Here is a 27,222-nt window from a genome sequence, read left to right on the forward strand (position 1 = left end):
ATTCTCTGCAAAACCAGGACAAGAAAAGCACACGGACAGAGGCACATAAGAAAAAAAACAAAAAAGCTAATTTAAAACAACTTAAAACATTGTTACCTTTGGTTACATGTAATTACAGGTGCCAGTATGGACATATATACAAAACAAGTTGATGTCTTCCAAACTGATTTATCATTTTAGCTCGACTAAGACTCCTATTGACAGCATTATGTAACTTACAGAGCTGTAATCTATAACTGACTGTTCCACTGACATCTACTGATACTGATTAGTTATTTACTGGATCAAGATAACAATAAATCAGTTGACAAAAAAATTAAGAATATCATTTTCTTTGTATCTCAACATTGATGTATGATATAAATTGATTCTGTCATTCAATAGTCAATGCCCTTGGACACAAAGTCAAACCAAAGGAGGGATGTGACTGCAAACGCAAACACTTTTTTCTTTAAGGAGAATAACTTTTGATAGACACGTTTCATCGTATCATAAATTGATGATAATCCCTTTGCTGCAAAGAAAATTACTATTAATTGGTGTTGGGGTTGAGGGAGTCTGATGTTGAAAATTGCTTGGGCACCTGGTATCTCATAGGAAACGCATAAAATTATGACCATCTTACCCCTGTAGCTCTTTAAAACAATTCTGCCGAGACGAGTAAGTTGCTAGGAAACAGCAGTCCACAGTGATAACACTACTCTGTAAATGAAGGCTTTTTTTATGTTTCATATAGAGAAAAAGAAAAAGGACAGAATGAAGTGGGTATAAAGGAGCTTTAATTTTTTTTATTTTTTGTCATTAATGGTGTGGAACTCAAAATGGCAAAAACAAACAAACAAAAAAAAAACATAACAGAATTGAAGTAATGTGAGAGCTGATTGATTACACTCCTATTCCAAAAAACAAAAGCTATCATTCAAGTTATTAAGATGAAATGATCTTTTTTTTCTAAAAACTTAACTTGTTGTGTTTTGATACACTCCAGAGCTATTCTGTCATTTGTGTTTTTGCTGCCATGCTTGTGTGCAATGTTTTTCAAATAATGTGACAGAGATTTAATCAAGCAGAGCCTTTTGTTTTAGAAAAGAAATTGAGTCAGGAGTCCTGGACAGAATGTCATTACAATCGTTGGTTAGATTGTCAAGGGAACTGGTGCAGCCAATAATGGGGGGGGGGGGGTGCGCTGATGTGATGATGGAGGTGTTAACATGACAGCAATAAACAACAGTGGAGACAGTTAATTTCTTTGGTGAGGGAGGGATCATTAGAGATGGACACAAAGACAGATAAATCTGTGAAGGGAGGAATCGAGGTGATATAAAATCAAATGCATCAATAACAGAGAAATAGCTATTTACTGTGTGTGATGGATTATTCACAAGGCTAAAATTCTCGATGATTAGGTGATTGTCGGTTAAAAATAAGAGGCAAAGCACGACATAAGCCAACTCATTATCCTGGAAGGTGGTGCAGTACAGTTACATGAAATAAAAAAAAAAAAAAAATTAAATAAAAAAAAACATCTATGCTGACAAGTGCAGATGGTAGATGAACATGTAAATGGACTGAAATTCAACACAGAGTCTGATCAAAGTAACTCCCCAACCACATGTACCAGTGTGAGCACCAACTGTGGTTAAGAATAATCTGACAGATCAGCTTCATCTAATGTTAAGAATTCCTCAGGTTTCAGCCAGGCTCCATGAAACTATAAAATATTCAAATTATGTTCATTAATAAAATTATCTATTTAAAGAACTTTCAAGTAAAGTGATTGAATATGCTTTAACCAAACCTGGAGAGATTTAGTGCTGCAAGAGTTCAAGTTTGTGTAAAATGGACTGAGAGAAAATAAAAGTGTATACTGTAAAATTAACCAGGCAAATTTTTAAGAAGGGGAGGGGGAGGGGGGGGTCCTGATGTTTGAGGCTCTTCACAAGATCAATAAAGCATATTATTCTCTGCTGCTAAAATAAGAGAAGAAATGTCAGTGTCTTGACCGCAGGAGCTGGAGTGGTACATTATAATAATAATAACACATTTTAGACCACTGTAGTTTTTAATTTTTCTAAGCGAACCTGTACTATTACTACTCTGCGTGAAAACTGTCACCTGAGGAAGACTTTAAAATACATATTCCTGTTGTCCATGGCAACTAATTCCAGAGGACTCATTTCCATTATGTTGAGTAAATGACTGATGGCCTGGTAATAACCTTAGAGTAGATAATGGAGAGCTTGGTGCTGAGCACCTGCTCACTGAGATGTTAGTGCCATTGCACCTCTGTGACCAAGCAGCCAATCAGTCACCAGCTTGACTCTGACCCTCTGATGCTTTAGCCATGTGTTGACTGAGTGTCGCACCAAAGATTAGTACAAAGTGACGCCCTGCCACAGCTTCTTATGTCACTGATGCCTTTTTCTACCACGGTGTAATCCCATTCTTAATCAACACATCAACAGGGAGGATCTTAAAAGGAAAAGAGGTAAATTATCTGACACTCATAGCTCTTTTTTCTTCTCTCCCTGGAGAAACTGCACTGTATAAATATTGTTTATTTTCTTTTCTTTTTGTTTTCTTTATTTTTTTTTTAACTCAACAGCTTAGCCCTGGTTTCTAAATGTATAGATTTCATAAGATATTAGCACTGCAGACATTATATACTGTAACTTTAAGCGCTTTCTCTGCTCACCTCTTATTGCTTCAGGCAATACAGAAATAATTTTTAAGGCTGATGTAGCAATATAGTAAAAAAACAAAACAAAACAAAACAAAACAAAAAACTTAAGAAAAATGAAGTGCCTCTTACTTTCTGCAGTTTATTTCTTCCACAAAGGAGGAATGAAATCACTTCCCTTTGTTTGCCTATCAGTATGTCAGGATTACCAAACAATAAATGCACCTCATTTCTAGAAATTCGATGGAGGGGTCGAGCATGAACTAAGGACAAATGCCTCTTGCGCTGAAACAGATGCATAAAATGGAAAGGAGACAGCTTTCCTTTTTTTCCCCTACCATTTTTAACATTTAAGAAAGCCAGGCTAACGTAATGTACAATTGTGGGTGTCAGTTACATTTAACAAATAACTACATGAACCAGTCACACCTACTGACAAAAATGAGGGAAGCTTATTGGGTCATAATGTCTGATTTGTTTGTTATTTAATAATACGATGGAATGAGAACAACAGTGGTCTGTGCTCTCTGAGTGACCTTCTAGTTAGCCGATGTGCTTGTGAGCATATACCGTTTCAGTTCCATGTGTTGTCTCTGTTTGAAACTTCCTCCTCCTTCTGGTAGGTAGTACATCATTATAAAAGTAGGAGCCATATCCAAGAGGGTCAACATAGGGTCTACTGCCACAAGCTGGTCAGAGGGGTGTGTAGAAATCCTGTTGGCCATTGCACTAGTGACTCCAGCACCAGGAGCTCTATTAGAATACTAAAAGACACTGAAGCACTGAAGCGTGCCAAAATGTCGATGAAAATAACAGGTTCCAAAAACCATTTGACATGCACCATCAATAATTAATGCTGCTTGGGCGCAACCTGGTTTCTGTTTCTTCTAACTGAGGCTCTGATGCCAGAGAGACATTTTGGCTTGTCTCATTTTATAAAATAAACTTCAGCTGCTATCTTTAATTTCACTCTTAGTCAGTTACAAAATAGCCCTGAGCTGCAATAACAAGATGTATTAGAGCAGAATTATCCTTGATTCTATTTTGGGAACAATGGGGAAAAGCATTGGCCAGAAAGCAAATTATTTGTTTGTGACCAAACAAACCAAATCTAATTAATTTCACTAATTCCCTTTGAATCGTAGTGTTAGAGGAGTATTACAGGGCATTGCAAGTTTCAGAAATTATGACTACAAACAGCAAACAACCATGGACCATTAAATGGTAGTATTCAGAGCAAGACAAGATCGGCTTTGTCAAATTATGTGACACAAGCCACTTTTATATAGAGATCCTGGAAAAAAGGTGAGATGGTGATGGTAATTTTTACCACCATTGACCGATTTACACAGCTAAGTCAAAGGAGTAACAGAGGTGAGACAGGTTGGACTTTTACACAGTGGACCTGCGTTCCGGAATCAAAGGAGCAGTGACGCAGTGCAGCGTATAGTGTGACGTATAACTTGCACATTGGAAATACTCCAAGCAGAGTCTTTCACCGTTTCACAAATGTTAGCATGAATAGAGTCCTCCACCTGAAGTGACAACAGCTCACAGATCTCGGCGTCTCCCCAGTTCGACATCTTTCTGGTCGCGTTGATATGTTTGTTTACTGTACATGGCCAGTGCTCATTTCTAAATGCCCTAGCGCGGGGGTCACACAAGCAACATCTCATCAAAACGTCACACCTTGGTTGTGGAACGTGAGGTGTTCCTTTTACATGGTGTTCTGGAATCACGATTCCTCCTTTATCACAGCTCTGTTACTACCTCCAAAGGCACTACAGAGGTGGGACCAAATAATCTCACCATTTTGTTTACACAGACGTCATTCCAGAATAAAAGTGAAATATTCCCCAAACAGAAGTACTGTGTAAAAGGGGCTACTGTTACACTGACCAAAAATATAAACACAACACTTTTGTTTTTGTTCCCATGTTTTCTACACAAAAGGCCCATTTCTCTCAAATATTGTTCACAAATTTGTCTAAATCTGTGTTAGTGAGCACTTCTCCTTTGCTGAGACAATCTATCCACCTCACAGGTGGGACATATCAAGATACTGATTAGGCAGCATGACTATTGCACAGGTGTGTCTTAAGCTGGCCACAATAAAAGGCCACTCAAAAAGGTCCAGTTTTATCACACAGTACAATGCAACAGATGACACACGTTTTGAGGGAGTGTGCAATTGGCATGCTGACTGCAGGAATGTCCACCAGAGCTGTTGTCCATGAACTGAATGTTCATTTCTCTACCATAAGCCGTCTCCTAAGGAGTTTCAGAGAATTTAGCAGTACATCCAACCAGCCTCACAACCGCAGACTATGTGTAACCACCCCAGCCCAGGACCTCCACATCCAACATCTTCACCTCCAAGATTGTCTGAGACCATCCACCTGGACAGCTGCTGCAACAATTGGTTTGCATAACCAAAGAATTTCTCCACCAACTGTCAAAAACTGTCTCAGGGAAGCTCATCTGCATGCTCATTGTCCTCACTGGGGTCTCGACCTGACTGCTGTTTGTTGTTGTAACCGACTTGAGTGGGCAAATGCTCACATTCAATGGTGTCTGGCACTTTGTAGAGGTGTTCTCTTCATGGATGAATCCCAGTTTTCACTGTACAGGGCAGATGGCAGACAGTGTGTATGGTGTTGTGTGGGTGAGCAGTTTGCTGATGTCAATGTTGTGAATCAAGTGGCTCACGGTGGTGGTGGGGTTATGGTATGGGCAGGTATATGTTATGGATAACAAACACAGGTGCATTTTACTGATGGCATTTTGAATGCACAGAGATTCCGTGACCAGATCCTGAGGCCCATTGTTGTGCTGCTCATCCACGACCATCACCTCATGTCGCTTCATGATAATGCACGGCCCCATGTTGAAGGATCTGGACACAATTCCTAGAAGCTGAAAACATCCCAGTTCATGCATGGCCACCATACTCACCTACACTGACATGTAACCCATTGGACATGTTTGGGATGCTCTGGATCGGCGTAAACAACACCGTGTTCCAGTTCCTGCCAATATCCAGAAACTTCGCACAGCCATCGAAGAGGCGTGAGCAACATTCCACAGGCCCAATCAACAACCTGATCAAGTCTATGTGAAGGAGATGTGGTGCACTGTGTGAGGCAAATGGTGGTCACACCAGATAATTGACTGGTTTTCTGACCCCTCCCCCCTGGACCCCCCCAGTACAGTAAAACTGCACATTTTAGAGTGGCCTTTTATTGTGACCAGCTTAAGACACACCTGTGCAATAATCCTGCTGTCTAATCAGCATCCTGATATGCCCCACCTGTGAGGTGAATGGATTACCTCAGCAAAGGGGAAGCGCTCACTGACACAGATTTAGACAGATTTGTGAACAATATTTGAGAGAGATAGGTCTTTTCTGTACATAGAAAAAGTCTTAGATCTTTGAGTTCAGCTCATGAAAAATGGGAGCTAAAAGAAGTGTTGCTTTTATATTTTTGTTCAGTGTATGTTTGTCAAGTTTAATCTATATGCAGCAAAAAACATTAGTCTTCCCTTGAATGCAAGAAGCTGTACTTATGTGACAATCAGGACTATTAACGTGAGAAAATATTGCATTGACTTTTCCCTCTGCACGTCAGTTTGCATCTGTATCTATTTTCCTGATGAATAAAGTAAAAATTCTGAATAAAAGCCACGTCATTACTAATATCATTGCTGTATTCAGTTACACAACTGATCATCACTTCACACTTTTCTCCCACAAGTCCAGACTCACATGTCTGTCCTAATGGCAATATTAACACGCTTCAATGTCTTAACAAAAGGAACGAAGACACTTTCATTAAATCACTTGATGATAAAACCACAAAAATAAATGAAAGTTCTCTTCAAGGAACATATGTATTATTTACTCAGCCATTTTCATTAGCAGTTTCTGCTCTATTAGGAATTCTGCAGCTATTTAACAACTTAAGTTTGCATCTCTTTGTAAAGCACTTTGTGAAATCCTTCTGCAAAAAAGTGCTATATAAATAAACTTTATTATTATTATTATTATTATTATTATTATTATTATTATTATTATTATTATTATTATCTTACCCTTATTGTCATCAACTTTGATTCTTACTCCAACTTGTATGCAGTTGTTTAAACTCAAGAGGGAATTTAATAATAATAATAATAATAATAATAATAATAATAATAATAATTTAATATTGAGAAAATATTAAATATGGTTTTATTTAATAGACTGTAACTTCTCCTTAACTTCTTTCTATATTAACTTTACCATGTTATTTTACTACATACTTAACATTTAAACCTATCAACATTCATTAGATAAACTAACTGCAATCCAATTTCATATCCCCTGGGAGAGTGTTAGGAAATATAATTTAATATTAAAAAAATATTAAACATGGTTTTATCTAATAGACTGTAACTTCTCCTTAACTTCTTTCTATATTAACTTTACCATGTTATTTTATTACATACTTGACATTTAAACCTATCAACATTCATTAGCTAAACTAACTGCAATCCAATTTCATATCCTCTGGGAGAGTGTTTACGGCCTAACACCTTGAGTCATTTGAATTAAAAAAAAATAATTAGTTCCTGCAAACACAGATCTCTGTTCATGAAAACAAACATTCATAAGAGTCTACTTTCCCTAAAGGTGAGAGGTTGTCTTGTCTTCACAGATTAGTTTACAGAGTCTGAAAAGCTCTTTGAATTCATAAGTGGCTAAAGCAGGGTATGCTTATGAATATGTATGAGTGGTGTGTTCATAACATGTTTGTTTCCATTTGTAACATTAGCTGGTAGTAAAAGGTGACTTTGACTTGAGCTTCGAGTGTTTTTCCACAGTCCTTAAACGTTAAATTGTCTGCGCATGTCTGATGTACAGTTATTTTAAGTACATAAATAGATTTATATTTCAGTAGGCAGTACCTGTCTATAATAGAAATATCTCTTCCTTTATTACCAAATATGAAAAGTGCCTGACTCGAGCATTAGGCAAATGAATAAATTATCAGGATAAAGCTCACTGGTATGATGTACAGTACATTCACACATTTGTGCTTTCATGGCTGATTTAGTGTAATAAAGGTTGGCATGGATACAGCGAGAGGCCACATATTGCATTAGTAATTGTTTGTCCTTGGTATTATTCCCTCCAATGAATAATGAATGATGATTATACATGAAATAGCTCTGTTGCACACTGTCCTTTCTTTCTTCTAGTATAGACTCGGATTGTGAGGAATAAATCTTTGATGATGTGTTGTAAGTTCTTCCAACATCTCACTATTCGACCAGTGCTACCTTACTGTGCTGGTAGTGATGACAGACTTACCCTCAGGCGCATCAGCATCACAGATCCTCGTAGTGCCAAAAGTAGCATTCCCAGATGTAGGACCTGCTGAGGGCATCTGGCTCTGATAAAAAGCATGATACATTTATCAGTTTAGCCAAAAAAACTACAACTATTTCTTCTAGGCTAGACCCTAAAAGAATTATAAATAATATTCAATATTAGACAGAAAAAAAACACTCCACAACAGCAGGATTTCAATTCTAAATGAGGACTTTTTATATTTTAAAAGGAACAAAAACAAAAAATGTGGGTTTTGACTTTATACTAGTGTTGAGAAACATAAAATAATTCAGTTTATTGAGGTTTATCTCACGAAAAATGCCAAAAATCACAAAATTGAGATTATTCCACTGGAGATGTTTCTTGCTCAACATAAAAATCAAAATGCAACCTGTTAATGTCTGGTACTATATTAACTGTGAATGTGCTTCTCCAGTTGTGTATGGTTTATACAACATAGCATCACTGAAAAAAAAAACAAAAAAAAAAAAACATCATGTAGCGAGAAAACAATACATTAAAATCGTCCATAACCATGAGTTCTGTTAAGGTTTTTGTGGGTATATCTGATAAATGTTAGATTGTGACAGGTACACATTTGTAGGAATGTGTAGAAAATTAACATAATATGTCTGTACTTCAAAATTATTGACAGTGAATGTGTTAAATACAACATAAGTGCTATCCTAAACCTGACCCACTTATGTGAAAAAAATTAACACTGTGCAGTTTTAATGCGTCCTATACAGAGATAATACACAGATCTTTGTACTTTATAGAATACACAGACAACAGGTAAAATGCTTGAGTCTATATGTTTATGTTTACTGTACTCCGTTCTTAATAATGATTATGCAAACATTACGCGCTTGTATAAATGTCATTTTTTAAATACACTATAGGTGGTAAGACGGCATTCATTCTATTTCTAGTATGAGGAACTGTTTTCAAGCACAGTAGTTCATTTTAATTATGTTGTTGTTGCGGAAAAAGATTTTCCGAGACAAAGAATAGTAATAATGGTATATCCAAACCACATGCACACACCCACACAGACAGTGATAGTGGGAGACAGAGAGAGGGGGAGAGAGAACGAGAACCAATGCTGCAGTACATCAGATCACAAAGAGGGTGGACTGTCAAACAACAGATCCACACAGTAATAGCCACATAGTCTAACATAGATAGACAGAATGCAAAAAGAACAAGTGCCTAAAAGCCCCGCTACCAGCCCTTAGAGACCATGATGCTGCCTACACCGAGCTGGACCAAAGTGGTTTAAGCCCACTGACTGACTGACACTGCCATCGTTAGAGCCTTGTTGTCAGTCAATGCAAGCTCTCCTCAAAAAGATTAAAAGTGTGGTATACGGATGCATAACATATACATGTCTGCTCACCTGTACAAGATATTTCTGGCTGCCATACATGACATACTGAGGGGCTAGGCTGTAGATCATGTAGCTGGTGTGGAGAACAATCAATAGAAGAATCATACAGAGGAAGAGAAGAGCTTGGGGACGGGTTCTCTTAGGTCTTATTTTGTAAAGCTGCAAAAAAGAAAAGAAAAGAAAAGGTCAATCAAATGACTGCTTGTACGTGTAAACAAGATAAGATAGAAGAGGCACTTTTGCTTACCCTTATCCAAAAGAACCAGATGCCCATGTTGCGAATCCCGGCCATGGATGTGAACACAAAGTACATGGTGATGACTGTGATCAGGATGTAATCCAAAGGAAAAACCTGTGATTCCGGGCACAGAGGTCAGTTATGTTACATAAACAAGTGACAAATAAAGTCATAATTGCTTTCTGGGGCCAAACATTCAGGCTGGCAGCCTCTCTAGGATGCTTGAAGCTGTTAATGAGCAGCTATTATCAATGCAGCTTGGTCTAGGCCAATTAATGTGCCTAAATATGGAGCAAACAATGTGCGTTTAACGGTGACTGGTTTCTCAACTTTATGCAAAGGACAGGCCCAGAATATACAAATAATCTTTTAATCAGTACAAAAATAAGACAAGGACCACATACATATACTTAACATGACATACGCATCAGATGTGTTCTTTACACTGACATGTTATTATGGTTTAACCTGAAATGGTAATTATGGTTTGTCCTACTCTTTGTATGGTTCACTTAATTCCTTAAATACCAAGGTCATACTTCTGAACACTGGCCTTAGACATTTAATCAATGCCACTGTCTATGAAGCAATTCTTTAATGGTCTGAGCTGTCAGTCATTTTTTTCTAGAATTTCTCCTGTAGAATACTAAGTCCGGCTGAGGATATTCTGTTGAGTTTCCAGACCTGTAGTACTGACCTGGAGAACTAAAGGAGTGGCAGTGATTTGATGTTTTGTCGATCTCAATATTTCACATTTGTAAGGCTTTAAAGATAGGTTCAGTCATTCAACACAATGTCTAGGTTTACTGGCTCCACTACTCTGATGCAAAAAACAGGAAATATCAGTGGGTTGGAATTGGAAGTTTAGGAAAAAGTAGATTTGGTAGGTTCCAAGTCTTGTGAGTCTCTTAAACTATTCATGTCTCTCGAACAGGAAAGAGCAATGTAGCAAACAATAAAACTGGCCAGTGACAGTGGAGTCATTTAAATAGGTTGTTTTGCTTTACATTATCTTTTTGACAAATAAAGATTATTATAACAGATTTAAAAATAATTAATATAATATATGCATTAGGGAGCAGATTCAAAAGACACTCAGTCTCATACACTTCAGTAAGTTAATAAGGATTTGATTATTTCGATACAATTAAAGATGCAAGGAGAGAAAACAAACACATTTTGATGATTTAGATAACTAGCATCTAGTTCTGAGTTTCCATGAATTTCTAAGTTTCACAATACTTTAATCTCTCCTTTTGAAAAAAGATTTAACAATATATTTGCATTTTTATCTTTGTCAGTGTTCTGTTATCTGTTAACAGAGACTTTGAGAGTTTGTACACAAGGCAAACAGTCTAAATAAAAGAACTATTGATAGTGAACACTTCATGAATTTTAGCTTATTTATATTCATCTTGTATTTACTGGATGTACTTTCACACCACTTCCATCGTCAAATCTGTACAATGAACTCTGAAAAACTACAAATAACCCCCTCCTGAAGAGAGCACAGGGGAGCAAACGTAAAAGAGGCAATCACAATCACTGTAATTCCTCTCAGTTGAGCCTTAAAAGCATCATTTGGATGGTTACGCTACAAAGAGCCTAGTGGTGTTGAGTAGAGATTATGATAATCATTATGTTTTATAAAGGTAGGGCTACTGCATTGAACTATGGTTTACTGCATGGTGTTGTTTTTATGCTCCACATTTAACAGTTTCATCTAATTACTATTATAGATGTTAATGGATTTTTTACTCACTTTAAAATAAAGCTGTCATTAGAGTCAATTCCCTTGTGCAGGTGAACAAAGGACACATGCAATGAAGAAATATGTACAATTTCATTATTAATTTTTTTTTTAGTTGACTTTTTATAGCCGAAGGAAAGACATTGAACTGTCCTTTGTGAGAGTCACTTGTACATATACCATAATGTTTGCTTTTAAAACCTATTCAGAGAGCAGATGGAGTGTGACTCATCTATTATACCTGCTTTTGTACGTGAAGTGTCACTATAGTGCCAGTAAATTGAAGCACACACACTTACACATGGGAGATGACAGGGTACTCACAGGTTGTAAGGCTAACAGGAGTTCATTCAGAGGGTTGGTTAGGTTGGTGCCAAAGACTATGAACCCAGAGCTGATTCCAGCTGAGTGGAGAGCCTTATCCAAACTGTCACCAAGACAAAAAACAAAAAAACCCAAAAAAACCCCACATTAATACTCATTTTATACATTTCATAAATTCTCCACACGTCCTGTTATTACATAAATTTGTAAGCTAACCATTAGACTGTGATATAACACAGATCACTTACTTTGAAATGAACAGGGCAACAGTGAACAGCAGTGCCACCAGAATAAAGAAAACCCCCAGCAATATCTGCATGAAAAATCAAACAAGTAAAATACAAGAGAGAATGGTTGAGTACAATATTAAACAGTTGTATAAACGTATGTGTTGCCACAATCCAAAAGTCTTTGCTGTGAATGTACCTCAGAAAAGGAACTAGCATATTCATCTACTGGGTCAACAAATATAACCTTCCTGTCATGTCTCTCATGAAGGAGAGCCATATGGCATGGCTTGGCATTTTGGCAGTGATGCCTAAGGTGACAAAAGGAAGCAATGGCACAGCCCAGACAGAGCAGGGAGGTTGCAACCAGGGAAGCAAAAGGAGGGTAGGAGCCAAAACTACAATAAAAACGGCAACATCAAGGGGGGCTATGTTACTGAAATGATTTGTTTAAACCAATGTAAGGAAAAAAACCTGTGTGTAGTGCACGATGAACTGATAATGACTAGACCATATTGTTTATCACTGAGCAAAGGAATGGCTAACAATTAAAAAAAATATGTTATTAATGCTGCCATGATATCTATATCTGTATCTATAATATATATAGACAGACAGACAGACAGACAGACAGACAGACAGACAGACAGACAGATAGACCGATAGACCGATAGATAGATAGATAGATAGATAGATAGATAGATAGATAGATAGATAGATAGATAGATAGATAGATAGATAGATAGATAGATAGATAGATAGATAGATAGATAGATAGATAGATAGATAGATAGATAGATAGATAGATAGATAGATAGATTTTTTTTTTTTAAGGGACAGTGCATATTAATGTACATGTAAAGGTAAATATGCCAGAGTTAGCCAAAGGCTACTTTCCATCTGCAGCCCCTGGTAGGTCAGAGGAAATAACATTATAATGGCAAAAATTACAAATAACAAACACAAACAATTTAAAAATTAACAACACAATAGAAGAACTGGACAATTGCCACAGACTAATGACAGTAACAAAGAACACTGAAAAGGCACAGAGAAGCATAAAATTAGTGCAGACAGACCTGGTCTCTTTTTTGCCACTTTGTTAGATTGTCTTTAATAGTATTAAATGTGGTGCAGTGCTGGAATCTCATTCCAAACCTCAGTACCTTTGACTGATAACACCTGTTTACTGAAGGCTGTGTGTCTAAATGGTACTGCACTGTCAACTCTGGAGGAAGCTCTGGTTACTCTCCCACTGGTGCTGGATTTGAACATAACTCCCCCAGAGGTGGTGGAGTAAGTCCATGCAAGATCTTATAGACAGAGCAAGCAAATTGAAATTTCTTTTTAAAAACTTAGAATACTGTATTTTAGAATACAGGGAAATAATGGAAGGATAAGGTTTTCCTAAATCCAATATATATATATATATATATATATATATATATATATATATACACACACACACACACACACACACACACACACACATACACATGGCTAAACGAACCACGAACCAAAACCACAAATGCAGAAGACAACCTCATAAAATAGTACATTATTTTCTAATGCAAACTACTTCATTGCTTTGTATTTAACTGTACATATTTAGAAAGTACAGAGAGGGGGTACTTAAACATCACCATAGTTACTTGGTTGTGATGGGTTCATGAAATGAAGGAAGATATATATATTATAAGATAGATATTATTAATATTACAACATCTTAACTAAAAGGGTAAAATATTTTCTAAGGAAGAGATGTTATAATATCAATAATATCTATGCAGCATGTTGAAAAACTACCTATCTTCCTTCATTTCATGATCACATCAAAACCAAGTAACTACTTTGTCCAGGTTTGAAGCCTTTTTTTTTTTTTCTTCTTCTTTTTTCACCTGTAAATGTTTCAGATGCTTAATAAGTCATTTCCCTCACTGCCAGCATGGATTATAAAGAGGACAGCATGTGTAAAAGGAACAGTGGTGCCACTGCTCCAGAGAAGCCACAATCATTTGGCTTATCACTCTACACCAGTGCCTGAGTATACAGTAAATAAATCTCCCAACTCATTACTGCTTAAATTTGAGTCTGGGGACTGTCATTAGCAGCAACCCCCTTGGTTAAAGACAAACTGTTACAGACAGTGGTTTCAAATGTTTGTGCATTCCTGCAGTGCAGCAAAATACTGGAAAATGAATAGCAGTGGGAATGGAAATAGTCAACCCAGAGAATGATATTGGAACTCATGGTGGCCTTATCATAGAAAATGTGTTTTAAACTAAGGGACCTTATTTTAACTCTGCATTTCCATGTCATGTATGGATGCACAAAAGTTCTTATCGTGCACACATGCTTTCATGTTTACGTAACTATAGTTTCTACTATTCACTGGGGTCAGGAGATACAAAATACAAATACAAGGAGAAGGTGAATATTGCAGTGAATAATTGCAGCAGTTTTTAAACTTGCCCTATCAATCTTCTTGTTTAATCTTTTGTTCAAAAGCCAAAGCAGAAAATGCAGGAGGAAGGAAATAATATATAGTCTATGAAGGGTAAAAAGGCCAGAGCCGAATATCCAGCAGAATATGACCATAAATATGCTGCCAGAGATTCGTCATCTGTCTATTTATGCTGAATTTTAATTCTTATGGACATTGCATTTTCTAATCAGCTGAATTACTCTGATAATCACAATAATTATGCAAAAACGTGCTGGGAGCACCTCCATCAGCGTCGTTATTTTAAGGACCATGGGTGTAATATATATTTGCATCGAGCAGTGAAGTTGCAGATTGCAACCAACTAAACTAAATACCTCCCCTCTCCCTCCCCTACAATGACTGCAAGAAATGTGTATGGACCTTGTTAAAGTCAGCATTTGGATTGTGTGTTCTGGCCGATTTAGTTAAGGGGATATTAACTCCGATCCCCACTCAATATAGTAGGTGATGGTAATGTACCTTAACGCTGGATGTCTGCTGCTATAAAACAAAAAGAGTGAAAAGTACAGTATGCTATAGCAGAAACATGAAAGTGGTACATGATGGAATTTCTAGAGGGGCTGAGCTCTGTCTATAAATACAAAAGGGTCATTCTAAGGAAGAGCTGGACAATCTGGTGGAGACGATCATATGATGATCTTCTGAGACAAAATCAAGATACAAGATCTGAATCACAATTTTCTCACTCTTCCTTTCCTTCCTTTCTCTCTCTGGTATCTGGAAGGTACAAACCCATACGAGCCTTTGCCATATGTTCAGGCAACGTTCTTTGTAAAATACCATAAATACACTGACAAACAGGCCATATAAAATGAATGTTAGCTGAGTAGCTTTGACAACACTGTTATTTATTTTTTAATGACAAGATCAGTATGATCCCTGTGAAAAAATAGATCACGTGACAAATTAAGGTCAACCATGATCTACGATTGTGTTATTACCCAGCTCTATTCTAAGGTAACAAAAATATAATGGTTCATATTTTATGGAACCATCATTATGAATATTTAGTTCCATTTCTCCAATTAGATCCTCCTAAAACCCCCTAGACACTGGACCTTATCCACAGAGACATACTATGTATTTGCAATATAGAAAGCCTTATTCTAGTTTTCAGACCTTTGATGCATTTAACATGGGAGTTGAATTACACCAACAGCTGAATAATAACCGAATAGATCTCACTGAGACACATGGCTCTATTTGCTTCTTCCTGAGCACAGTGTAGCTTCACCAAATGAGGCACTGGTTGCCTTGACTGGGCCAGTGTAAATGTTGGTGTGCAGAGGTAGTGCTGTGATGGAAGTCCTGGACAAGTATATTTACAATGTCCATATATTGGCGGCAGACCCCAGAAAAAGTAAAATCAAAGACAAGTTTGTGGTTGCTTTGGTTTATCTCTGGGGATCCATGAGACCTACCTGAGAAATGTGAGACTCCCTGAGAGACTTGAGAGTAAATTAGGTGAAGAGACTACCCGTGGGAATCATGTAAATATGCGGTTGTGTAAAGTAGAACTAAAAGTAAATCTAGAGCAGTCCAGATTAGAACTTGAGCACAAAGAAACAGTTGGAGAAGAATGCGTTGAAGGTGGAAGATATTAACAAAGGTATGCTACTTAACCTAAAAGAATTTTAGAGAAAAGAAAAAAGTGGAGACACTAATAGAACAAATGAATGGAAAATTAACAATTAATAATTAAAACAAAACAGTGATAATATGCTGACTAGTTTAATAAAATACATGCCTTACATAGTGCTATATAAAATAGAATTGCTTTTTATAACAGTTAAAATATCCACATGCCAGTGGTTCAATGGTACATCAGAACTTATCAACAGAACTTCAAGGATTTTGCTTTTATACTGGAAAAAAAAAAAAAAAAATTCCAGCACATACACACATCATACAATGTAATGTACTTGTATGAGTGGAACCAATCCCTTAATGTAGACTCACCTTGAAAGGTCTGAGAGCACTGCCCACTTTGGTGCAGCAGTTTCTCTCTGCAATTTCCAGGTGTCTACCCCTGCGTCGGAGAACCTGCAGTTTACCCTCCAGCTCCTGCAGGTTGTGTCTGTCTCTAGAGGACAGCGGACGTCCATCTTTACACTGGAAAAAATCAACAAATGCCCAAATTAGCGAGTAAATATGTATTGTTACCATAGATAGTAGTATTATAGGGGTATTTGACTATATTATGTAAAAAATGACCTTTTAAAACTATAATTAACATGAGCCTGGTGAAAAAATTATTACAAGAGTAGGAAATAAAAATGAAGGTATGATATATCTGCCCCTGAGCACAGGAAGTAATGCCATCACCTACTGTGCTGGAGTATAGCAGATTATATTATTTACTGTTGGTACACCTTTAGGCTCAAAAACACACTTATGTTTTCATGTGTACGCAGTGTACATGTAACCTTCATTACATTCACTCCTGGTTTTCAGACACAGGGGGAATAAATGTTCACGTTGCCAGTAACAACTAATAGCAACAACAAGATGTCTTTTTTTTGTGTACCCTATACATTTTCCTGTTTTTTTCTGTCTACATTTGAGAGGTGAGTTGATAAGGAAAATGCTAACCGTCCATAATTGCAAGCAAATACAGAGGGGCAAGGCAGAGAGATAAGAAGGAAGGGGCTGATCAGCTGGAGGCTACGCATGTGTACCTTTCAGTGAATGCACGATTAGACACTTAGTCTTGATTACACTGAAGTGTGAAAAAAGTAACAACCTGTCTTTCTGTGAGACCCACCTTGGATTTCAGATTTTCTATCTGGTGCTCAACATCATCAATGTCCTCTGTGTTCTCCAGCCGTTCATACGCCACACTGCGCGTGCCCTTTATCAGATTCAAAGGCAGCACAGACATACCGTATGCCTGAAAGACAGTATGACGTTACTATTGTAATTACACTTATTTTCAGAGTGAGATGGCACATATGGCACGTGCATCCACCCACACATTCCCCTCACCCCGCCTGATGACAAACCTATCACAATGTGAAACATGACAAGAGTTAAATGAGGCTAAGCTAACACAAACACACAAATCATATAGTTCCTGGCCTCCTAGGCAATGTCATTCTTGGGAGAGGAAAAAAGATTAAAATGGTGGGATCTATAATTGTGCTGAGGTTTATTGGTGAGTTTGCTGCAACCATTTTGTGTGGATATCACTGCCTTATATCACCCTGATGCAATTTACAGCTTAACAGTGCCCCCATGTGACAGCACTATCCTCCATCCAGGATTTGATTAAATTTTTATAAGTAGATTTTTTAGGGGGTAGACAAAAATCTGGGTTAGAAGAGGGGGCATCAAGGTGCCATCAATGTTGAATGAAATGCATTTGAAGCTCTACACATGGACACTGTTTCTTTTTTCTCTTAGATGTAAATAAAGTGAAAAATTAATAATCAATGACAGGAAGACATTCAGAGAGACACACTCACACACAGGCAGAGACAGTAAGAGCAAAGGAAGGAAATTATTCAAAAGGCACCTTTAACTGTTAGTGGACCACAATCTACTAAGAGGAACTTTAATTAAAAATGAGGGACATCTCCAATACTACAAAAACAAAGAAATCAATACAAATAAAAAAAGGGAAAATAAACAGCAGCAGGCTGATACTATCTTGCTGTCCTTGCTATCTTGCTTTACCAACTTGAAGAAATGGCATTTTATGAGTTCATAATAAAACAAAGGGCCTTCTGTGTCAAGATACTTTCCACCATGTCAAAAGATTGTGCCCTCTTTCTTCTATTTTTCAAGTGTAGAAACGTCAGAGTCTATATTTTTCTGAAACAACTTTTACTAGTTTCTGAGTGTTAGGTAGCATTAAGAGAGTCGCATGGGATACTAAGTCAGGCTAGACTATTATTAGTCTCTGCTGTGGATCTCTGCTACGGGCGAATGTCGCCTCCTGCAATGAATCATGGAGCTCTTAAGGCCGGAGCATGTCCCGAATATCAAACACACTCATAAAAGGAAAACCTGTCCCAGATCCCAAGAGAAACATTTCCCTTCCCCTCAAATGTGCAACTGCATGAGAGAAATATAAAGAAAAAAAAAAAAACAAAAAAGGAAAAAAAAAAACACAGGTGTCCCTCTGCTGGAACGTACAATTTTAGTTTCTGCATAATCATGCAAGCTCATTAAAGCTATTTTAAAATGCACTGTGGTCAATAATAACCAGAAATAGCTTAGATCAGGGAGGTTGGGAATGTGTGTGGGAGTGTGTGTGGGACTCTGTGTGTGCGCTAGTTGAGAGGGTAGTTACTGGCTGAAATCACTCACAGCGAATCATGTGACTGCTGAGAGGGAAGAGGGAGAACTAGGTGGACATGGGTCTCCTGCACAAGCATCCCCTTTGTTGCTTTTTCTGCTTGTGATAGTGGAGTCAAAGGGGAGGGGGAAGAGGAGGCACCCCCTACATCCTCAATATCTTTTTGATAAAGAAGCTATTCCAGTATTCCAACTGAGGTAATTACAGCTACTCAGGATAAAGGTGCTTTCCACAGGTCTACTGTCTGCTACACATTAACATAACTCTCATACTGTTAGCTTCCTAATGCCATTTCATTAATGGGTCTTCACAAACCTGATTGTTGCAGAGGAGTCTTATAACGGCGTGTCTGTTAGAGTCGCATTCAGCACTACAAATTGTAAGTTTCCTGAGGTCTATTAAATAGAATTGAATAAAAAAAGCTATGGCTCCGTAAAAGGCAAACAACCAAAGTGGCTTGGACCGGCTCATAGCAATAGTCTGGCACTCATGTTTGTGAATTAAAATTTGGAGGGTGGACTTTCTGAAGGAGCACTGAAGGGAGGGTGTGTTTGTTTGGCTTGTACTCAAATATCAAGTCTCTCTCAGGCCTGAACCTACTCTCCTTTTAATATGGCAGGGACTTGTCTGTATAAGATTTATACCATCTGACACATATGGAGTATTAAAACTTTATCCTGAAAAGCCTGTCCAATTTCTTATTTTTGTTCAAGGGGAAAAAGTCATCCGACAGGTTGCTTAGAAATCCACAACAGTTCGCTGTGGGAACCTGCTATTTAAACATAGAACTGGATGACTAAGTTTAGTTCCCTCTAGTAATTTTTCAGTAGAGTACCATTAGCATATTTGCTTCTTTTACATGTTATATATGTCATATTTTTTGTAGGTGTATGACAATTATGAAGTAAAAAGCAAAAGAAATGTGATAAATATGAGTCATCTTGCACCTTTAATTTTCAGTGGTGTCATGCTCTATAAATTGGTATAAACACACACAAGTTTTGATAAAATGCATGTACTACTTAGAAGGTAATGTGAAAAAAAATACTCTCTGAAAAATAAGTTTTGTTTATTGTATATTACTACACATTAAGTCCTTACATTAACTGAGTATTTCTTATATTTCTGACAAAACTTAAAGAATCTGTGCAGCTTTAACTGTAAGATGGAATTAAAAAAAAAAAAAGCAGCAGTGTTTTCAATGACAATGCATTCAAGATGTTCAACTACAGATACAATTACATTTTTCTGTCACATCTACAGAATTATTTTGTGTTTCTTGTGCAAAGAAGAGACTGCTGTTGCAAAGGAGGTCAAGGGAAATGATTAAAACATTGTTTAACATTTCAATATGTAGTTTTACCTTGATCAGAAAGAGACATCCTAAATGGTAAAAAGGTAAATGGATTTATATAGTGGTTTTCTACCATATAGGTCCTGAAATTGCTTTTATAGTGTGTCAAATTCATCCATTCACACATCAGTGGCACAGCCGGTGGGTTAGCTGTCATACCCAAAGACATGGGATCAAACTGCCAACACTGTGGTTGGTGGATGATCTTCTCTACCTTCAGTGCCACAGCTAGTGGTCCAGATCCCATACATTATTTGGGGGCTTTACTTCTACTTTGTGAATTTGTGTGAAATTTTAATGCAGAAATTCTCATCAGTTGCTATTAATATTTAAAGCTGCATAAACAAAAAGAGATGATCAAAAATGCATATATTGTATGACCAACTTTCAACGGCAATCAATGACAAAAATAACATAGTGAGGCAAAATAATGATGGCCCGGGGCCAATGTTTGACCCAATTAAAATGTTGTATACCACTGAGGTCATATATTTACTTGGTCAAAGGCTTCCAATTCCCACTCAAACTTAATCCATGATCTCATTTTAATATTCAGTATGTAATTTCTATTAGTTCAGTTAGCCCAACCACCTTATTTGATGTGTAAATAGAATATAATGCATAATAATAGAGACTTTTCAACTTGGCTTAAGGCCAGTGAAGCTTAGATATTCTATTTAGCCAAGGACTGTAATCTTCCAGTCTCAACCTTAGTGTTATTTTTTTCTGGCTTTATTCTTGTTACTGTCCCATTACACTCATCACATATTGTTTTATGTAAACCTTTGGCCAGTATCATCATCAATCCCATGCATTTAATGGGTTAACACATTATTGTGCTCTTACACTGCCAATTACAAATTATATATTAGATCAATGTCATAGATTAGAATGATGATTAGATGGAATGTTCTTGCTCTACTGTGTACTTATCTAATTCTTACAACTATAGTAGCTGGTCATCCACTCACACTCTAAAACCTACTTACTAAGGGCCAGTTTGGACTCTTAAAAAGTATATGACAAATCAATTAATTTATTTTATTGACTACACACTATACCAATTGAAACTGTCAAAATAAAACTAACTTGCCCAGTTAACATTCAGCTATTATATTACATTAATCTTTGAATGAAATCAAAATAATAATAAAAAAAAAAAAATGACACACAAGTATCAATAGAGTAGCTCCTTTTACACAGCACTTCTGTTCCAGGAATATTTCACCTTTATTCCGGAACGACGTTTGCATAAACAAAATGGTGGGATCATTTGGTCCCACCTCTATCACGGTTCTGTAACGCCTCTGGAGGTAGTAACATAGCCGTGATAAAGGTGGAATCATGATTCCACAACGCTATGCAAATGGAACACCTCTCGTTCCACAACCAAGGTGTTGTTTTGATGACGTATTGCATGTGCCGCTGTGAAGAGTAAACAAACATTTCAAAGCGACCAGAAAGATGTCAAACCGGGGAGACACTGAGATCCGCGAGCTGTTGTCACTTTGGGTGGATGACTATTCATGCTAACATCTGCTGCGCACTGTTCATCCTCTATTGTTGTTTTGAGAGCCAACACAGCTATGCTCGAGGTATTTCCGACGAGCAAGTTATACGTTACACTACATGCTGCGCTGCATCACCGCCTCTTTGATTCTGCAATGCAGGTCCGCTGTGTGTCAGTCCAGCCTGTCTCACCTCTGTTACCCTTTGGCTTGGCTGTGTAAATCGGATAATGGTGGCAAAAAGATGGGATCACCGTCTCACCTTTTTTCTGGGATCTCTGTGTAAAAGTGACTAGTGTTTACAATGAAGAGTTCTGAAGTTCTATCAAAGATGTAAAATGTATTAGAATGTAGAGAAATTAAATGAACATATTCACGTTGACAGACCGTAAGATATATGTGACCACTAGAGGGAGTAGTGAGTCACTCTGTGCATTTCCCATGGTGAGGAAAACTATCGCCATGGGGCCTTTGACCAAATCATCACGAAGTGACCAGATGGGATGAGAACTGCTAAGAAATAACTTTTTGAGTCAAAGAATGTGTGTTTTTTTTTTCCATCACTGGACACAGTTCTAAATTAAAAGAAAGGAGTTTGATGCTGAAATCACAGCGTTGCTTCTACACAGGTGAGTTTGACTATGAGGCTTCAAAAGCTATAAAGTTAATATGAGATGTTTTTATGTTTGCTAACATTGGTGTTCGTTGATCCACGGTTCAGAATAGACTGTGACAGTTCTGACCTTGTTTGGACGATTCCAAACAAATCTTTAGTGCAGCTACTGACAACACCAACCGTACTGAAAATTTATGGGATTTGTTATTTTACTGCGTCTGTTTCTGTCTAAAAAGAAAGCTAAAGTACCGGAGCTCTAGTGTAAACTATTATTTGATGCACGATGTACAGATTATAAGAACAGTGCTATTTTGACTGTTGACGCTCATTTTGATTCTAAAATTACCGGTTAAGTCTGGTACGCTACTTCCCCTTACTGTTTAGATTTTGGAATATCACTACTACATATTACCCCTTTATGAATAAAATATTTTGTATATTATATGTAATTTTAAACCTGAGAATACATGATTAAGAAATTTTAATTAAACATCAATACATTAAAAGAAAACATTCACCTTTTCACTATTGAGGCTAAGCTGGTTAGTGTCTTCAGGTTGCTGAATAGGTATAGAGGTAAACAGGATTTATAGTTGATTGTAACACAGCTGAGATTGCTTTGCTGCTTTAAAATATAATAACGACAATTGGCTAAATAATTTAACTGCACTAAAGCTTACTTTCTTGGCTTCAAACAAAACCCAATAACGAAGTTTGAAGCATTAAACTAAAGTTGAAAGCTACATGGTGGGAGGAATATAAAATACAGAAGTCGAGGGAATTCTGTGAGAGAATCCTTAAATGAGAACATCTCCCCTGGTTCTCAGAGACCCCATTTTCCCAGGTCAATCACAATGCCTGTGATAAGATCAACAGACATTAATCTTTTCAACATTAGTTAGCGTCAGCATGTTATACTGGCAATTTAGGAGAAAGAGAAAAGTCAGTACACAGTGGGCTGAGCCATGACAGTCAATACGCTGGCTGAGCTTTTAAATGATGTCAAAGGACTCCACATGATGCATGAGTTTTGGGACTAGGCTGATGAAGCTCATGTCATCCCTGCTGGGTGCATTCAAATATGGTGATTGTATAGAAGGAATATGGATGTGCTAGTATTCAACATTAAAGTGAAAGGAAGTGAACATATCTGCAGAAATGCATTACTGGATAAATGACTTATGACAAAAATTAAAAATAGTATCGCAGTTGAAACTAAATTAATCCACAAAGATGCCCTATATTTAATATACATTGACAAAAACAAGAAAAATAAATCACTAGTGGTGGGGTTAATCAATAACTTATTTACCAAACAATGCTTTGTGACTACACCATTAAAACAGAGGACAGTAGTTCATTTTACAATGTAGCTCTGGCGTGGTTTATGTGTAACAGAGAAAGGGTCAAGCAGACCTGAAAAGCAATGAAAGCTACAACTTGCTTCACTGTGTGTTAACTTTAAGTGCACAAAGGTTGCAGTGTTATATACTGTTTATATCACAGAGTTGTAAGTATTAAAGGCGGATGGCTACTTCTGCACAAACAGTTGTGATAAATTAGCCGGGAGTCACAGATATTTCTGCTGCTTATGGAACCCGTCGCTTACATTCCATTAAGTTAATCAGGCATAATAGTAACACAGAGAAAAGAAAGATAAATCACACAGCTCTTTGCAAATATGGATAGGTTGCCACCAAGAGGAATTTTGCTGCTTGTAGATAAGGTAGAGAAAAGAAAGTAAACAAAGCAGATAAAAGGATAAAAAAAAAATGGAGAGTCAAAAGGGGATTCAGTATTTCTATGTGAGTAAAGTGAGGAGGGGCAGTTGTGTTGCCTAAAGGGGTCATTTCTAGATTGACTTCATCAAAACAAGGGAACAAATATTCACTAAAAGCGTTGATTTCCACAGGGCATTCGCTAAATCCACCGCAACGTGGGATCAGTGCAAATCTGTGGGCACCCCCCCTTTTCAAAAATGTACTAAGCAATTATCTCCTTTCTAAAGAGTTTGAGAAACACGGTGAGAAAACTGTTAATAAAGTCCCAGCTGAGATGGATTTTAGATCCTAAAGGGAGATTGGTTCTATAGTTTTCTTGACCTGGTTGTGTATTATTCATTAAGACCTCCACATTCAATTGTTGTTTAATTTGTCAAATGGGGCTCTGTGAGCTTAACAGAAAGTGGATAGATTGGGGTTGGCTGTCAGTTTTACTCTCACTCCTTAGGTTGATACCTGAGTAGATTTTTATTTTTTCCCCAAATAGGCTCCATTCTGTGTTCTCTAATACCAGTGCCACCAGCCCCAGAGAATATTTACAGTCTAGTTACCAAGATAAGAGCGTGAAAAATGGACAACATTAACAAATGTTACAGCACAGTCAATTTTTCTGATCGAGGAAAAATGAAAAACTGCAGAACGCTGAGGGAATCAAAATATAGGCATATATTAATGGACACTGGGGTAGATCTATATATATATATATATATATATATATATATATATAAACAGACAGCAGATAAGTGGCTGATAAGTCAGTACAGGGTGCACATATATCATGCTAAAGTCTCGGGTGCGCAGGTGAAAGACAGCCGTCTGAGCAATTTGAGCAATTGAATGCCAGAGCTCTTGAATCACAAGGCATTACTAATACTGATAGACCACTCCATCACAAGGTACATCTGAACCAAAATAGTCACAACTATGTGTACATAGAAAACTTTGAAACTACACATAATATTAGGTCAACATAAATTCAACTACACTTAAAAACATGCAATTAAACAAAACATATTGGGTAAAAACTACATGCCAGATAAATTATCCTGATGCAGAAATTATTCTCATAACAAAAAAAAAAATTAAATTTATATGTCAGATGTTTCACAAACACACAACGCTACCCGGCAAGCAAGATTTGGATACCATCCCATTGGATGATTTACAAATCATGAGCTGTAATTACTGAGCAGACATTTCAACACTGAAGACATTCAATTACATTAACTCATTTCAGGTCCCAACTCACCGTGTAAGTGATCACAGCCAGCATGCCGATCAAGGTCAAGGAGCTGATGGAGAACGACAGAGCAGGTAGACCATCTGCAAGTGGAAATACAGCAAAGCCATTAGAGACTTGATCTTGACGTCTGACAGAGGTCTGACATCGATGGAGTCCTGGGTGTACGTCTTTGGCAGAATCTCAGCCAGCTGTTTGTTTTTCACATTCAATGTTAGATGTCGATTGTAGAAACTGCCCCAACTGAATAACTATGAAACTCACACCTAAAACACTTATTACATTTAAGATGCCCATGTGTCACTGCAGCTCCCTCATAGACAATGCACTGGTAAACTTTAATGAGGACTGTTCAACCTGTTTGAGTTTCTTTTACACCCCTTCTTTCTCCAGTGCATGTGATTCAAAGGGACCAAGGGTGTTGAGACAAAATTACCATGATGCATTGAGCCAAAATTGCTGCTGCCAGCTTAAGGCTGGTTTAGTGAGGATGCAAAATACAAATGAGCAAGCCCATTTTAACTGCTCTCAGTCAGCTAGTATTTTGGAATGGAAGCAATCTTCCCCTTCGATCAGTGCAGTCCATGGGTGGCAACAATTACTAATGAAGGCAAGTTTCACCACTTCAGCCAGAGAACTGATTAGTTATTTTTACACACACTAAGGTGAGTTGTCCCTAGTGACCTTCTGAATAATAATAATAAAATAACATCATTTAAGGGATATTGGGGGGGGGGGGGGGGGGGGGGCTAAAGGTCATCTTACTCATCCCTGTTAGTAGTCCTCAGCCACTGAACACAGTTGTGTCATGTTTTCTGCTTCTCTGGAGGACCTTTGTCATGTCTGAGGCAATAACCATAATGATGTCATTGTGATTTTATAAGGACTGTCACATCTTACGCAAACAAAGGTGAAACAAGGATTCTGAGAAATATGTATGTTACATAGGGTCAAACAAAAAGACAGTGTTGGTTATATTATTGGAAATATAACATACATACACACACATAAAATATATATATATATATATATATATATATATATATATATATATATATATATATATATATATATATATATATATATATATATATATAAAAATAAATAAGCTTTTTAACCAGTTGCTCTTTTATGTCCCTCACCATCAACGTGCAGTGCTACATCACCATAGTGTATTCAGGAAAATCTAAAAAATATTGTGAGAAATCCCAGGAATTAGTGAAATTATATATATATATATATATATATATATATATATATATATATATATATATATATATATATATATATATATATATATATATATATAATTTGGTAAAAATAATAAATAAATCTAGCAAAATACACTGATATAAGTAAAAGTACGTATTAATATCACCATTCCTATTTCTATTTTTTCCTTTTCCTTTTGCATTATCCATACTTTTCGATTCTTTCTTATTTAGGCTTGTAGTATCTTAAATGACAGCACCCCTGATGCCAAAAACACAGTCTATTTCAAAGTGCAAGTCTATCTTCTAGAAGTCAAAACGGGATGGGGGAATGAACACGGATCAGGAACAGGAGCTCTGTGACTGTTGTCATTTTATACGGTGATCAAAATCCATGTTTAAACAGCTGGATCTTTCAATGTATGTAAGTTAAGACGATGCATGTCGCCTTTGATTGAGGCGGAAAGGGGACCACCCATCAGGAAAGGGCAACAGTAGGTGTCACACCAGCTGTCAGAGCTGGAGCTAGAAGACAGGGATTGATGAAGAGACTGATAGGCTCCCTCCCCTGTCACGATCCCACCTGTCATAAGGTTCCACGTAAAAAGCAACACAGTTGTCCCTTTAAAAATATCCCACATCCTCACAGCAGCAACTTCATGATGCTCAGCCCACCTGTCAGCGCGGGCATAGGTGGCTCTCAGCTTGCCTTTCTCCTTTCTC

The 27,222-nt window shown here is 37.2% G+C and overlaps 1 protein-coding gene across 3 annotated transcripts in view; it reads right to left on the reverse strand.

Annotated features, from left to right (window-relative positions):
* Positions 1-27,222, reverse strand: part of lmbrd1 (LMBR1 domain containing 1) — a 70,031-nt gene that overhangs the window by 12,209 nt on the left and 30,600 nt on the right. The window contains exons 7-15 of one of the 3 annotated variants that reach the window (XM_030155653.1): positions 25,298-25,371; positions 17,254-17,379; positions 16,449-16,601; positions 14,949-14,969; positions 12,005-12,069; positions 11,757-11,859; positions 9,692-9,796; positions 9,454-9,603; positions 8,034-8,109 (exon numbers count right to left, since the gene is read on the reverse strand). In XM_030155653.1, the coding sequence (XP_030011513.1) occupies positions 8,034-8,109; positions 9,454-9,603; positions 9,692-9,796; positions 11,757-11,859; positions 12,005-12,069; positions 14,949-14,969; positions 16,449-16,601; positions 17,254-17,379; positions 25,298-25,371 (873 nt within the window). Of the gene's footprint in view, positions 1-8,033; positions 8,116-9,453; positions 9,604-9,691; positions 9,797-11,756; positions 11,860-12,004; positions 12,070-14,948; positions 14,970-16,448; positions 16,602-17,253; positions 17,380-25,297; positions 25,372-27,222 lie in introns of all 3 variants that reach the window. The other 2 variants (XM_030155652.1, XM_030155654.1) reach the window with 2 other exon arrangements.

Source organism: Sphaeramia orbicularis, chromosome 15 (genome assembly GCF_902148855.1).
Source record: "Sphaeramia orbicularis chromosome 15, fSphaOr1.1, whole genome shotgun sequence".
NCBI classification, from domain to species: domain Eukaryota; kingdom Metazoa; phylum Chordata; class Actinopteri; order Kurtiformes; family Apogonidae; genus Sphaeramia; species Sphaeramia orbicularis.